This window comes from Hypanus sabinus, chromosome 4, assembly GCF_030144855.1.
Source record: "Hypanus sabinus isolate sHypSab1 chromosome 4, sHypSab1.hap1, whole genome shotgun sequence".
Classification (NCBI taxonomy): Eukaryota; Metazoa; Chordata; class Chondrichthyes; order Myliobatiformes; family Dasyatidae; genus Hypanus; species Hypanus sabinus.
This window is the reverse complement of record NC_082709.1, coordinates 62,191,540-62,205,070: the sequence shown is the minus strand read 5'-3', so window position 1 is coordinate 62,205,070 and position 13,531 is coordinate 62,191,540. Positions and strand designations below refer to the sequence as shown.

Sequence of the window (13,531 nt, the reverse complement as noted above, 5' to 3'; positions counted from 1 at the left end):
CATACCATCTCCACTTAAAGGCACAGACAACTATTCTAACACTACCCAAACGAACACCTAAGTACACTTCTAACGATACAGAATAAGATTCGATGGTCACCTGGTTACATATATTGCAGTTATTCACCAAGACTTGTGTGTTTGATCAGTCCATAGAGAACCCAACTAGAGGGGATACAATACTACATCTCCTATTAGGAGGCTGAGATCCCAGTCATGGCTGGTTCTGTCACTCAAGAGAATGGGTGCTATATTAATCAGCTGGGTAACAGATGTCTTCCACTAACATATCCCTGTTGCACAACACTTCTCCCCAACACACAAGACCTACCGTGAAACCCTGAGAGCGTGAATTCTGCTCCATGATAAAAACAGAAAATTATGCTCAGCGGGTCTAGCAGAATCTGTGAAAACAGAAATAGATGACACTTCAAGCTTCACAAGATAGAAACATAGAAAACCTACAGCGCTATACAGGCCCTTCAGCCCACAAAGGTGTGCCGAACATGTCCTTACGTGAGAACTACCTAGGCTTACCCATAGCCCTCTATTTTTCTAAGCTCCATGTATCCATCCAGGAGTCTCTTAAAAGACCCTTTTGTTTCCACCTCCGCTGCTGCCGCTGGCAGCCCATTCCACGCACTCATCGCTCTTTGCGTAAAAAACTTACCCCTGACATCTCCTCTGTACCTATATCCAAGCACCTTAAAACTGCCCTCTCGTGCTAGCCACCTCTGACTATCCACATGATCAAAGTCTCTCATTATCTTGTACACCTCTATCAGGTCACCTCTCATCCTCCGTCACTCCAAAGAGAAAAGGCCAAGTTCACTCAACCTATTCTCATAAGGCATGCTCCCCAATCCAGGCAGCATCCTGTAAACCTCCTCTGCACCCTTTCTATGGTTTCCACGTCCTTCCTGTAGTGAGGCAACCAGAACTGAGCACAGTACTCCAAGTGGGGTCTGACCAAGGTCCTATATAGCTGCAACATTACCTCTCGGCTCTTAAACTCAATCCCATGATTGATGAAGGCTAATGCACCGTATGCTTTCTTAACCACAGAGTCAACCTGTGCAGCAGCTTTGAGTGTACTATGGACTCAGACCCCAAGATCCCTCTGATCCTCCACACTGCAAAAGAGTCCTGCAACTAATGCTATATCCTGTCATCATATTTGACCTACCTAAATCAGGGATCACCAACCTTTTTTGAACCGCGGACCAGTTTAATATTAACAATATTCTTGCGGACCGGCTGGGGGGGGAGGTGCGGTGTGGGTGTTAATATCAACTGGAATATAGGTGATAAGTCAACAATAAGTCTCTTATAAATGGCTAATACACTCAGTTTCGTTTCTAAAAGGGCTTATCTAATGAATTTAATATTAAACACACAGCGGATATTTTCCTCGCATAGACATATAAGATCATTGCAACACACCAGTGAGAGGACAAGGTAAGTGCCAGAGGTCCCCATACCAGTGTTGAGGTGGTCGCAGTCCAGAGAGAGCAAACAACTGAGCGAGGAGTGCGACAGGGCGCTCCTGCCCTCCTTGTAGGATGTATTGGCCGACAAAAGCTTGGCTTGAGGGATGACTTTCAGTAGATCACAGCGAGGTAGCTGCTCTGCTACTTATGAAAACCTGAGCCCAAATTAGGTAATCTGTGAATATTTTAGCATCAGGTTCCCCATGAACATTCGCTGTGCTAAACAGGTTTAGAGGCAGCGCCCATCTGTCCGCGCTCCAGGCCAGTAGCAATGGCATTTCTCGCCAGGTCATCCCTGGCGCCAGGGTATCACTGTGCTTAGGCAATTGATGACCTCGCGTACGTGACAGGGAATGAGGAAACATGCAACTGACTCATATTGTTTCATATCGACAAATCATATCGTTTCCTCGCTGTCCTACAAACACCACAGAGGAGATCTTAAGTTACTAGTCTCTCCGGCCAAGCAGACTGACCCCTACCTTGTCGGGAAAGACATTAATCCACAGGAGTAAGAAATCCTCCATGGCTATTTAAGTAGTTGAGATGCATTCTATATTGAGTTGGGAGTTTATAGCTAAGCAGGGAGAAGTGTTGTGTATTTAATATTGCAAGTTTCCAATTCCAAAGTTTTGAAGTACCTGTACATTTATTATCAATGTATATATACATTATGCAACCTTAAGATTTGTCTCCTAACAGGCAGCCACTAAACAAAGAAACACAAAAGAACCCATATAAAAAGACACCCAATATTGCAGAGAAAAAAAACATTATGCCCATAAAAAAGAACCCATATTTAAAATAAAGACCAGCACTCAATTTGCAGAGGAAAAAAACCCACAAGCAAGTAGCGTTTTGAACTGAAGATCTGCGAGAGTTCGATAGTTAAGCACAGTTCAGCGCTGAGCCGAATAAACCTCATGGAGCAGTGATCTGAACTGGTCTGTGCGTCGCCTTGAGGCCCAACACCGACCTTTCCTATCTGGCTCACCACCTAAATCAATGTTCAAAACATTGGGTTCAATCACCTCAATACACCCTGGGGCCTGGACACTATCACCTCTATTTGGCCTGTAACCAACACTTCTGATTCGACATGGCAGTTAAATCTTCATACAAACATCGAGTTCAGTCAAACCTGTACCCTCTGGTGCCTTGATCCAGCCTTTACTTTCGGATATGGCATGGTGCTCAAGTCTCCATCCAAACACTGAGTTCAGTTGAATTAGTGTGCTCTGCCCAAACCTCAAGAGTGATTTTGTTGAATGCCTACAAGATGGCTTTTTAGAGCAGATTATCATTGCGCCTCCTAGGGGATCAGTTATACTGGATTGGGTGTTACGTAATGAACTAGAGGTGATTGGAGAGCTTAAGGTATAAGAACCCTTAGGAGGCAGTGATCACAATATGATTAAGTTCAACTTGAAATTTGATAGGGAGATGCTGTAGCACTACTTCAGTGGAGTAAAGGAAATTACAGTGGTATGAGAATGGAGTTGGCCAAAGTAAATAGGAAGAAACTGCCGGCAGGGATGACAGCAGAGCAGAGGGCTTTTAAAACCCTACAGAGAGCAACTAGAAGTATCATTATGAGGGAAAAGATGAAATATGAAAGCAAGCTAGAAAACAATATCGTAGTGGATAGTAAAAGCTTTTTCAAGTACAAATAAAAGCGAGATGAGAGTGGATATAAAACCGCTAGAAAATGAGGCTGGAGAAATAGTACTGGGGGCCAAGGAGATGGCAGATGAACTAAATGAGTATTTTGCATTAGTCTTCACTGTAGAAGACACTAGCAATGTGCCAGATGTTGAATGGTGTGAGGGAAGAGAAGTGAGTGCCATTACTATTACAAGAGAAGGTGCTCAAAAAGCTGAAAGACCCAAAGCTGAAAGACACAAGTCACCCGGACCAGATGAACTGCACCCTAGGGTTCTGAAAGAAATAGTAGTAGAGACTGTGGCGGCATTAATGATCTTTCAAAAATCACTGGACTCTGACATGGTGCCAGCGAACTGGAAAATTGCAAATGTTACTCCACTCTTTAAGAAAGAGGGAAGGCAGCAGAAAGGAAATTATAGACCAGTTAGCCTGACCTCAGTGGTTGGGAAGATGTTAGTCAACTCTTAAGGATGAGGTTATAGAGTACCTGGAGACACAGGACAATGTCAGCATGATTTCCTTAAGGGAAAATCCCACCTGGCGAACCTGTTGGAATTCTTTGAGATTACACATAGGATAGATAAAGGAGAGGCAGTGAATGTTGTATATTTAGACTTTCAGAAGGCCTTTGACAAGGTGCCATACATGAGGCTGCTTACCAAGTTAAGAGCCCATGGTATCACAGGAGAGTTACTGGCATGGTTAGAGCTTTGGCTGATTGGGAGGAGGAAGCGAGTGGGAATAAAAGGATCCTTTTCTGGTTGGCTGCCAGTGACTAGTGGTGTTCCACAGGGGTCAGTGTTGGGACTGCTTTTTTTTTGCTGTATATCAATGATTTAGAAGATGGAATAGATGGCAAGTTTGCAGATGATACGAAGATTGGTGGAGCAGCAAGTAGTGTTGAGGAAACAGCTAGGTTGCAGAAGGATTTAGCCAGATTTGGAGAAAGGGCAAGAGAATGGAAAATGAAATACAATGTTGGAAAATGCATGGTCATGCACTTTGCCGTAGAAATAAATGTGCAGACTACTTTCTAAACAGGGAGAAAATCCAAAATTCTGAGGTGCAGAAGGACTTGGGAGTCCTTGTGCAGAACCCCTAAAGGTTAACTTGTAGGTAGAGTTAACGATAAGGAAGGCAAATGCCATGTTAGCATTCATTTCAAGAGATCTAGAATACAAGAGCATGGATGTAATGGTGAGGCTTTATAAAGTGCTGGTGAGGCCTCACCTTAAGTATTGTGAACAGTACACCCCCTCATCTAAGAAAAGATGTGCTGACATTGGAGAGGGTTCAGAGGAGGGTCACAAGGATGATTCTGGGAATGAAAAGGTTACTATGCAAGGAACATTTGATAGCTCTGGGTCTGTACACACTGGAATTTAGGAGAATGAGGGGGAATCTCATTGAAACCTTTCAAATTTTCAAAGGCCTAGACAGAGTAGATGTGGAAAGGATGTTTTCCATGGTGGGGGGAGTCTAGGACAAGAGGGCACAGCCTCAGGATAGAGGAGCTTCCATTTAAAACAGATGCACAGATATTTCTTTAGCCGGGGGTGGTGAATTTGTGGAATTTATTACCACAGGCAGCTGTGGAGGCCAGGTCATTGGGTGTATTTAAGGCAAAGCTTGATTTTTTTCTTGATTGGACATGGTATCAAAGGTTACAGGGAGAAGATCAGAGAGTGGGTCTGAGGAGGGGAAAAAGCATCAGCCATGACTGAACAGCGGAACAGACTTGATGGTTCATATGGCCTAATTCCGCTCCTGTGTCTTATGGTCTTATATTGAAGTCTGTAAAACCTCAACATACTCATATTGACAGTTACATTTCTTAAATAGTAATGATCACCCTTCTAGGTAATATATCAAATGATTTTGGAACAACCTGTCATTTATGCTAGATTTGTGTTTAATATCCTGGTTCACATCCTTACTGTTGTGCTGTAGGTATTTCATTTAGCAGTTCTGTGAGAGTAGTCTATTCTGCTTTCAGTCTGTTTGGGTTATTGTTGAAGATAAGGGATGATGAGGAACGTGTGCCATCCAATTAGGATGGTGGAACTGGGTTTCTTTGGTGAGGGACACCAAGGTTGGTCTTGGGGCTTTTGTTCGACGGGAGATGAAGAGAGAAGATGTGGGGGAGAACAGTCGTAGGATACCTTCCTGTGGGAGACCCGTTTGTTTGAGATGGATTGTGAGCGACGTTCGGAAGGTGGTGTGTGCTTTCACGTTGACCGAGGGCCCAGTGTGTGAGTGACAGAGAAGTTCAAAATGAGCTCCAACTTGTGCACATTTGACTGTTTAATTGTAATGGGTCCTTTTTGTTTTTCCTTTCTTTTCTTTATTAACCCTTTATAAGCATAATTCCTTCAGTCGTTTGCAGTGTGCTCTGTTATTTCTTGGCACTGAATTGTAACAGGGTAGAAAATTACACAGCATCCACACAAACTGGGGTTTGGAGTGGGAGAGCCATCTCAATCTCATGGGTTTGGCAGGACCGGAGGTCATCTTCCCTAGATTTGCACAGCCAAAGAAACCAGCAGGGTTTCATGTGCAAATGCAGGTCTTTCTCAAACTAAAATTAATTTTCATAAATTTGTGGAATTAGAGGAAAGGTTCTGTTTAGGAGGCAGTCTTATATTCTAGAACATCATCTTTTTATGTCAAGTTTACAATCAAAATAGTAGTCAACTTTAGAGAATTGCAAATCATGACTCTTACCTCCTTGATCATCTGGATCCCACTTTAAGATGAACCATTTGACAAAATCATATTGTCTGAGCATTTATCCACTGATGAAAATGCACACAGCAATCACAAGCATTGGAGTGGTGCAGCAGAGAGGAAAGATGAGAGGAACAAACTAAGCTTCTGGCCAAGAACAAACTTATCCTGGATTACAGGAAAAGTTGCTGGTGAAGTGGTACAATAACATAAAAACACTTCAACTGCATTCAAATCTCAGATTTTTTTTAAACATGTAACTTAAGCTAGACTAGAACCATTCATATTAAAACATAAGTATGAGTAGTTTACCATCTGGTTTTACTGCTCCATGTTCAGGAATGGCAACTGGCCGAGATATTAGATTCAGTGCATTGTGGAGAAAGACTGATTTAGATTCTGGTCAGCACAATAGTTTGAGAAGGCTTTCAGTTATGAAAGTACCTCAACTTTAACAGTACATTTCTACATCAAAGCATTTTTCTGATGTTCCAGCTGTAGATTGTTTCACGGAGTTCAGGGCTCACATCATGTCCTTTTATCTTACATCACTGGTGAAGCAAAGGAAGATTCTCTTTTCAATAAGACACTTCATTTATTTTTAAAGACTTTATTATTCTGGTGCAAAAATGCTGCTACAATCCTTGGTATTAATGTTTACACAAAACACAAACACCACACCCAGTTATCCCATCTTTATTGCCTGTTGGCTCTGTATACAAAGGTAATGATAAATCTGTTATGTACAGATAATGTGTACATCAGAGCATCAAATTTTACAATCTGCACTACCTTAAAAGTGCAAATGGAAACTTTTCAACAACCACACTATAAACAAATCAACAAATATACAATCACGTAAGTGTTGTTAAATTACAAAACAATCTAAAATAAAAGTTAGAATTTGTCACTCCTGGGCACTGCACAAAAGGTGGCTAGAAACAAATAACAGATGAACATTTTCCTTTAAAAAGCATTGAATAATTTCAATATTATACACAGTACACTTACACAAGTCAGATTAAAAATTGACACAATCTTTAAGCTACTAAAACACCCCATTTGGCATAAAACATTCCCCAAAATGAATGGGCATGAAAAACTAGTATTTCTGCAGTAAAATGCCAAAGCAGTTATTGGAAAAATTTATAAAAATCTCAGTCTCTTTCTCATTTATATTACTTTCAATAGCTCCTTAAAATACAATTAGATGCTTACATCAATCAATTATACTTGAACATTATAATGATAGGGAATCCTAAACTGGATGCTTATTCTGGCACTGATTTAATCTTTGTACTTTCTAGTAGAAAACCTCAGAATCACATGAAACTTCGGGTTAGCTTTTTTTTTTCACAAGCTAGGCACAAACATGGCTTAATGCTGCAATAGACCATCAGCAGATCTATACAGTCCGCACTAGCTAGTATGGTACAGTGAATTAGGTCAACAGCTAGACTGTGTGAGCCTTTATAACCCTGTGTTATTGCCATGAAACAAATTAATTCTCAAAAGAAAACTAATGGGACAGTTTTTTATCCCAACAGTTGCATAGACGAAAATGTTGCATTTGCAAACCAACAAACCCTTCACCAGGTTTCTTAGCAAGTACTTGACATGAAACTTCAACTCACTGACAGCTAAATACTTCAAAACTTCGTTAATTTCACACCACACACATGTATGAATGATGAAAATAACCAATTTGCAACTCCCTTCAAACTATTTTAGCATACACAAAATAGGGGTCAACTCTAGATTCTCACTGAAAACTTGGGGAAAAATGTCACTGGTCACATAAAAGGAAACATACAATTGTACTTAATCAAAATCATATATTTTAATGCTGTAATCTCATAACTCAAAGAATGGAGCTGGCCCCTGAGTCAATTGGAAACAAGAGTTCTGGCATGCTTGCTGTTATAATAGAGCTATGTAAATGTAACTTACTGTTTTTAAAGGAAATGACTTGTTGAAGACAATAGCAAATGCCAGCAGGCATTGGTCACACAAACTACTTTGTTATTTAAATTAAATCCAAATTATGACATGTATATCTTATCCAACATAGTTATATGTTACTAGTATCAGTAATAACTGGATTATCAGTGGAATATTGATTGAATTAGTTCTTCAGGCAAAGATGGCATCAGTCTCTTCAATTCAAGGTAGCGACCAACTTTTGAAGATGAATTTAGCTACTAGTATCAGTGCTCTGCTAAGTACATGATTTTGATCAGAAATAACTTGATAAGTCAGTTATAAAACTTAATCCTCTGTAAACTGCTATTTTAAAAAAATGATTATAATTCCTACCTTCTCAGAATTCCCATGACATTATTTTCATTGAAACTGTTCCTGTGGCTGCTATCCAAATTAGAAACCTTCATGCCTACCTTACTTTGTATTTGTCAAGTAAGTGGCATTATTTGCTCCCATTGTCACAGAAAATTATCTGCAATTCACATTGTTAAATTGTACCTGTGGTATGCTTTGATTTGGTGCAAATGACTTCTTTCTACAACCCAGTCTTGCTTTCCCTTCATTTCATTATTTCCTTCATAGAGTCTTTCTCAGGTTAAAATGCTATGGGAATCCCAACTAAATGCACTTTCCTCAATATCTATTACACACATTCAATACTGTCCAGCAGCAGACATCTTTTGACTTATTTTAATGATAGAAACCTAATCCTTGCCATAAAAAGTTTACAAATCTGCTTGTAAAACTTAGTCTGCTGGAGGGAAGAGTACCATCTTCTAATTAACCGGAGCCTTAATATCTAGGTAGCATTGAGGTACCCACTCAAGTAGGATGTCAGCAGAATGCACTTCCAATGCATCATTTCCCATTTATGTCCTCCCTCTCCCCACATTTATCGCTCCTGCATATTACCATCCTGTTGATCTATTACAGGAAGCAGAACTGGTGGGCTGTGGTTGGAGAGGAAAGGGAAAGGATTAGCAGATTTAAACAATATTTTAAATCCTGCATTGGTCCCCTTCTGCAAACAGCTACAAATTTGGTTTGCATTTTAAAAGAAATAGCAATTTGGAAAAAAAAATGATTCCATAAATTATGTTTACACTGTAAAGTGCACAAAGAATACAGTACGCAAAGAAATAGAGGCAAACGCATTTAGATTTGTCCAATATTACTGACCGATACAATTGGAAGTTAGCCTCTCAAATATGGAGAAAGATACAACAGCATGAAATTTTGTGCTTAATTAACATGAAACACACCCAATGATTTAAAAACAAGTTTCTGTACATTAAAAAGGTAGGGCTGATGTGGCTAAGAAAGAGCAATTCAATCTAATCATGATAGGTCATCTGCCACATCTCAGAAGGGTACAGACAGGGCTAGTATCTCCACAATCGTGAGTTAAAAACCACTGCACTGAGTAAAAAATGAAACATGTATCTCACCAGCATTTCAAACTGGCACCAGGCAGCTATAACAGGTGACTGTCTCTGGGTTATAATTACATTCTTCAAAAGGTACAATGATAACTGGGTCATTACATCTCCTCTTCTGGAGGCCAAGACCAACAAAATAAGTTTTCTGTTTAGTGCTGTTTAACCAAGCAACCAACCACTTTCCACTGCCCTCAATTCTTCAGGTCTGTGTACAGGGTTTGGTCTTCTCAACTGGCCATTAAGGTATTGAAAATCTTTTCAAAAAACCTAATGGCATTTTGATCCTTTCAAAAAAAAAGGGTAAAAGCAAGAATAGTCCTCTTTTCACAGAAGTAATGGCAGTCTTTCTAAGTGCAAAGAAATTGCATCTCCGTCTATGATAGGACACAGAAGATTGCAAATTTTACTACACAATCGGAATCGACCAACTTGCTGCATAGTTTCAATAAGGTGAAGATCAGGGTGGAAAGAGAAAACAGGAATGATCAGTAACTGCAAACAGGAAGCCAAGCAATGATTATTTCACCCTTCCGTCCTGTCACTTAAGCTCACTTTGAGGGTTGTACTCTGTTTCTCCAGACGAAACCTGATTCAGACGTTTGCTTGAACCCCAGAATTTTCGGGAGATCTGTCCTGATCGCATCTGTTCATGAAACAAAAGCAAAGAAATAAATCTTAATGGTTAAAGAACTGATTAAATATGATTTCAGGATAAGATGGAAAGGAGTGGCAGACCAGTCTCTTCATCAACCCTTGTTCAGCCTGCCATGCAGAAGGCAAATGTATAATTTTCTTTACCATCATTTGCATCACTGTTCAACAAGTGATGGAAATGAACAAGTAAAATGCCCGTGCTCGATGATTAGTGGACAAATGCACATCTCAAGGAGAGAGAGAGAGAGAAATTCTTAAATGTATAAATCTGGAAAGGTATCAATAAGCAAGATGAAACAAATATGTTTAACAGCATTTGATATTCAGAGTAATGGATGTTATAAAAGCAAAACATTTGAAGAATAAAAGGCGTTCAGAGAATTTTAAGATATCGTGCTGGTGTAATGGACACTTTTAACTTGAAGGATATGCATCTCCCTAGCAGATCTATGAAAAAAAAACCTTCATCAGTCTCCTAACATTAAAGGAATCTATAAACTAAAACAAATTAATTTTTTCAGTCATTTCCATGTGTTTAGTTTCTACAATGTTACTTCACATCTCTAACCATTCAAATATTTCCTTGAAATCTCACTGAGGATTTGTTCTTAATGGATTTTCTAATCTAGATATACATGTACGTAAGTTAATTTTTTTTTAATTATTAAACACTGAATAAGCTGGCTCTTTATAAGACTCCCCTTCCTTGCTCATTCCCTCATCTATGTCATCTTGCGCCTTGCTGTTATTCCTTTTCTTCCTGAAACAAAGCTTCATGATATAAATGGATATCTCAAAAAAGGAATTCTGTTCTCTAATTGTCCTGTCTACTCTTACTGCTGCAAGCTACTCTAATGATCCCTTGCTTGATATTGGAAATGGAAATGGTTTGCACTGCTGCAAGAGATTGAGCTCTGATAGGACAGGCAGATGAGTGCACTCCACTGCCATATAGATATATTCATGACCATGCTCTTTACCTCTGCTGGCTTGCCTACGCCCACGATGATGAGTTTACCATCCTCCAGTCCCACAAGAATGTGGCTGTTCTCCTTGGTGATGGACACACAATAAATCGGTAGCCTCATTGACAGTGGAGCATTACTGAGCTTCAAGCTAAAATTAAACATAAATTATTTATTTCTCAACAAATTACAACAATTAAAATAGAAGAAATAGGTTTGCATTCATATAGAACATTTCAAGACATTTGTATCAACTGAAGTAAGTTTGCAGATGGTGGTATTGGAGATCTTGAGGAAGGTCAGAGAGCGTAAGAGGACATAGAGCAGTTAGAAATTTGGGAAGAGAAATGGCAGCTTAAGCTTAATCCAGACAGGTGTGAGGTGTTGCGTTCCGGAAGGTCAAATGCAAGAGGAAAGTAGAAAGTAAATGGCAGGACCTGAGGAGTAATGATGCACAGACGGATCTTATGTTGCAAATCCACGATTCTTTGGAAGTGGCAACGGAAGTGCATAGGATGGTAAAGAAGGCTAAAGACATATTTGCCTTTATCAATGGGACAGTGAGTATAAACGCTGGGAAAGTGCATTGCAGCGGTATAAAACAGGTAAAATCACATTTGGACAATTATGTGCAGTTCTGGTTGCCATACTAAAGAAAGGCTGTGGTGGCTTTGGACAGGGTGCAGAAGAGTCTCGCCAGAACACTTTCTAGTTTGGATAGTATTAGCTACAAGGACAGCATAGCCAAAATGGGACTGTTTTCTCTGGTGCACCAGTGGATGAGGGGGAACCTGATGAAAGTATAAAAAATTATGACAGGCAAAGAAAGTTGAAAAAGAAGATATAGCCAGTCTTTATCCTAGGGTGAAAAATTCAAATACTACAGGGTGTAGGTTCAAGGTGAAAGAGGGGGGAAAGCATAAAAGATTTTGAAAGATAAATGCTCTTTTTACAGAGTGAAATAAGTGCCTAGAATAGTAGAAGCAGATACAATAGCTTTTTTAAGGCAGTCACGTGAACAGGCAGGGAACAGAGCAACACAGATCATGTGCAGGCAGATCGAATTTGTAAGACTGGCATTATGTTCATGGTGGCTGAAGACTCCGTTCCTGTGTTGTACTGCTCAATGTCATGTAAGTTAAAGACAATTTGGGAAGTAGAGCAGTCAGTACAGAGAGAGCTGGATAGGTCCTAGAAACATCAATATTATAACAAGTAGATGGCCTTTTTAAAAAAAATAGGAAGTGATGCTGGTTAAAGGATAATTTTTTGCCTGCAAAGTGGAAAGTAGTATCCTGCTTCTCTTTGAATACTGCTGCAAGAAAAATGGCATTATTTAGAGAAAAAATGGTACAGTGACACAACTATTAAGTTGTCCCCCTGCAGCGCCAGTGAGCAAGGTCCAATTCCGCTCTCAAGTGCTGTATAGGTAATACATCTCGCTGTGACCACGTAGGTTTCTTCACACATCCCACAAGTATACAAGTTGGTGGATTAATTGGCTGCTGTAAGTTAAGCTGAGAATGTGGGTGAAGTGTAGAATCTTGGGAAGCTTATGAGAACATGGGTTGGATTTGTATAAAAAGAGACACAAAAGTCAAATGGACTTGGCAATCTGAAAGGCCTTTTTCCATGCTGTTTCTCTCTATGACTCTGGAGAATATAAGAAAATAGAAGCTGGTGTAGAGCACCTTCTCCCTCAAGCCTGCTCTGCCATTCAATATGACCTTGGTTGATCTACCAGAGACCTCAACTGTTCCTCTGTGTCAGTTTCCACTCACCCTCAAATCTGTAATCTATCCACTTCCTTTTTGATCTAGCTTCCACAATTGCCAGGGGTAGAGAATTCCAGAGATTCGCCATCTACCTCATCCGTAATTGATTGCCAAGAGATCTTTCCCACCAGAGTAGTGCAGGCAAATTTGGTACTGGTTGAGTACCCCTTACCCAAAATGCTTGGGGCTGGAAATGTTTCAGATTTTGGAAGATATAACTGGATAGATTGACTTCTGACTGAATTAATGTGCTCCTGGTAAGTAGTCTCTGTCTTACGTTTGTTCATCACACATGTACTTCACAGTAAGAGATATTACACACCATTAATATAATGAAAATATAATAAGTGCAGGGTAACAAAAGCAGCAGAGCAGCATCAGGAGAATCACTGCTGAACAACAACAAACAATGGCAGGCTTTCTGTCTCCACCTACGATGCCGTCTTTTGATTAAAAGGTTACAGTACACTATATGTATTTGTAGTTTACTTTCTTTTTAGGCTTTATATAAGGTACAAAAACAATCTGCATTGTAAATGTGATCTGCTGTTAAAAGATTTTCATCAGTGACGATCTTCGCAAACTGCTTTGTGATCAAGAGACACCTTATCTTTAAAATTATTAAAATCACAGAACTGCCTGGGGTGCACCGAGACCTGCTGATCACCTGGGAACTTCCCGGTGCCTTGTGGAATTTTCCTTTTGTAACGTCACATCAGCATTCAAACAATTTTTGGATTTCAGAGGTTTGCAGATTTTGGCATTTCAGTTTGAGCTATTCAATCTGTTCTGTGATATTTGATACAATTAATTTGATATAAAAAACAGGGCTA

The 13,531-nt window shown here is 39.8% G+C and overlaps 1 protein-coding gene across 3 annotated transcripts in view; it reads right to left on the bottom strand.

Moving 5' to 3' along the window:
- Nucleotides 1-6,562: 6,562 nt before the first annotated feature.
- Nucleotides 6,563-13,531, bottom strand: part of nbeal1 (neurobeachin-like 1) — a 284,052-nt gene continuing 277,083 nt past the window's right edge. For all 3 annotated transcript variants that reach the window (XM_059967252.1, XM_059967253.1, XM_059967254.1), the window contains 2 exons: nt 10,939-11,074; nt 6,563-9,947 (listed from right to left, as the gene is read on the bottom strand). In XM_059967252.1, the coding sequence (XP_059823235.1) occupies nt 9,843-9,947; nt 10,939-11,074 (241 nt within the window). In that variant the 3' untranslated portion in view covers nt 6,563-9,842. The remainder of the gene's footprint in view (nt 9,948-10,938; nt 11,075-13,531) is intronic.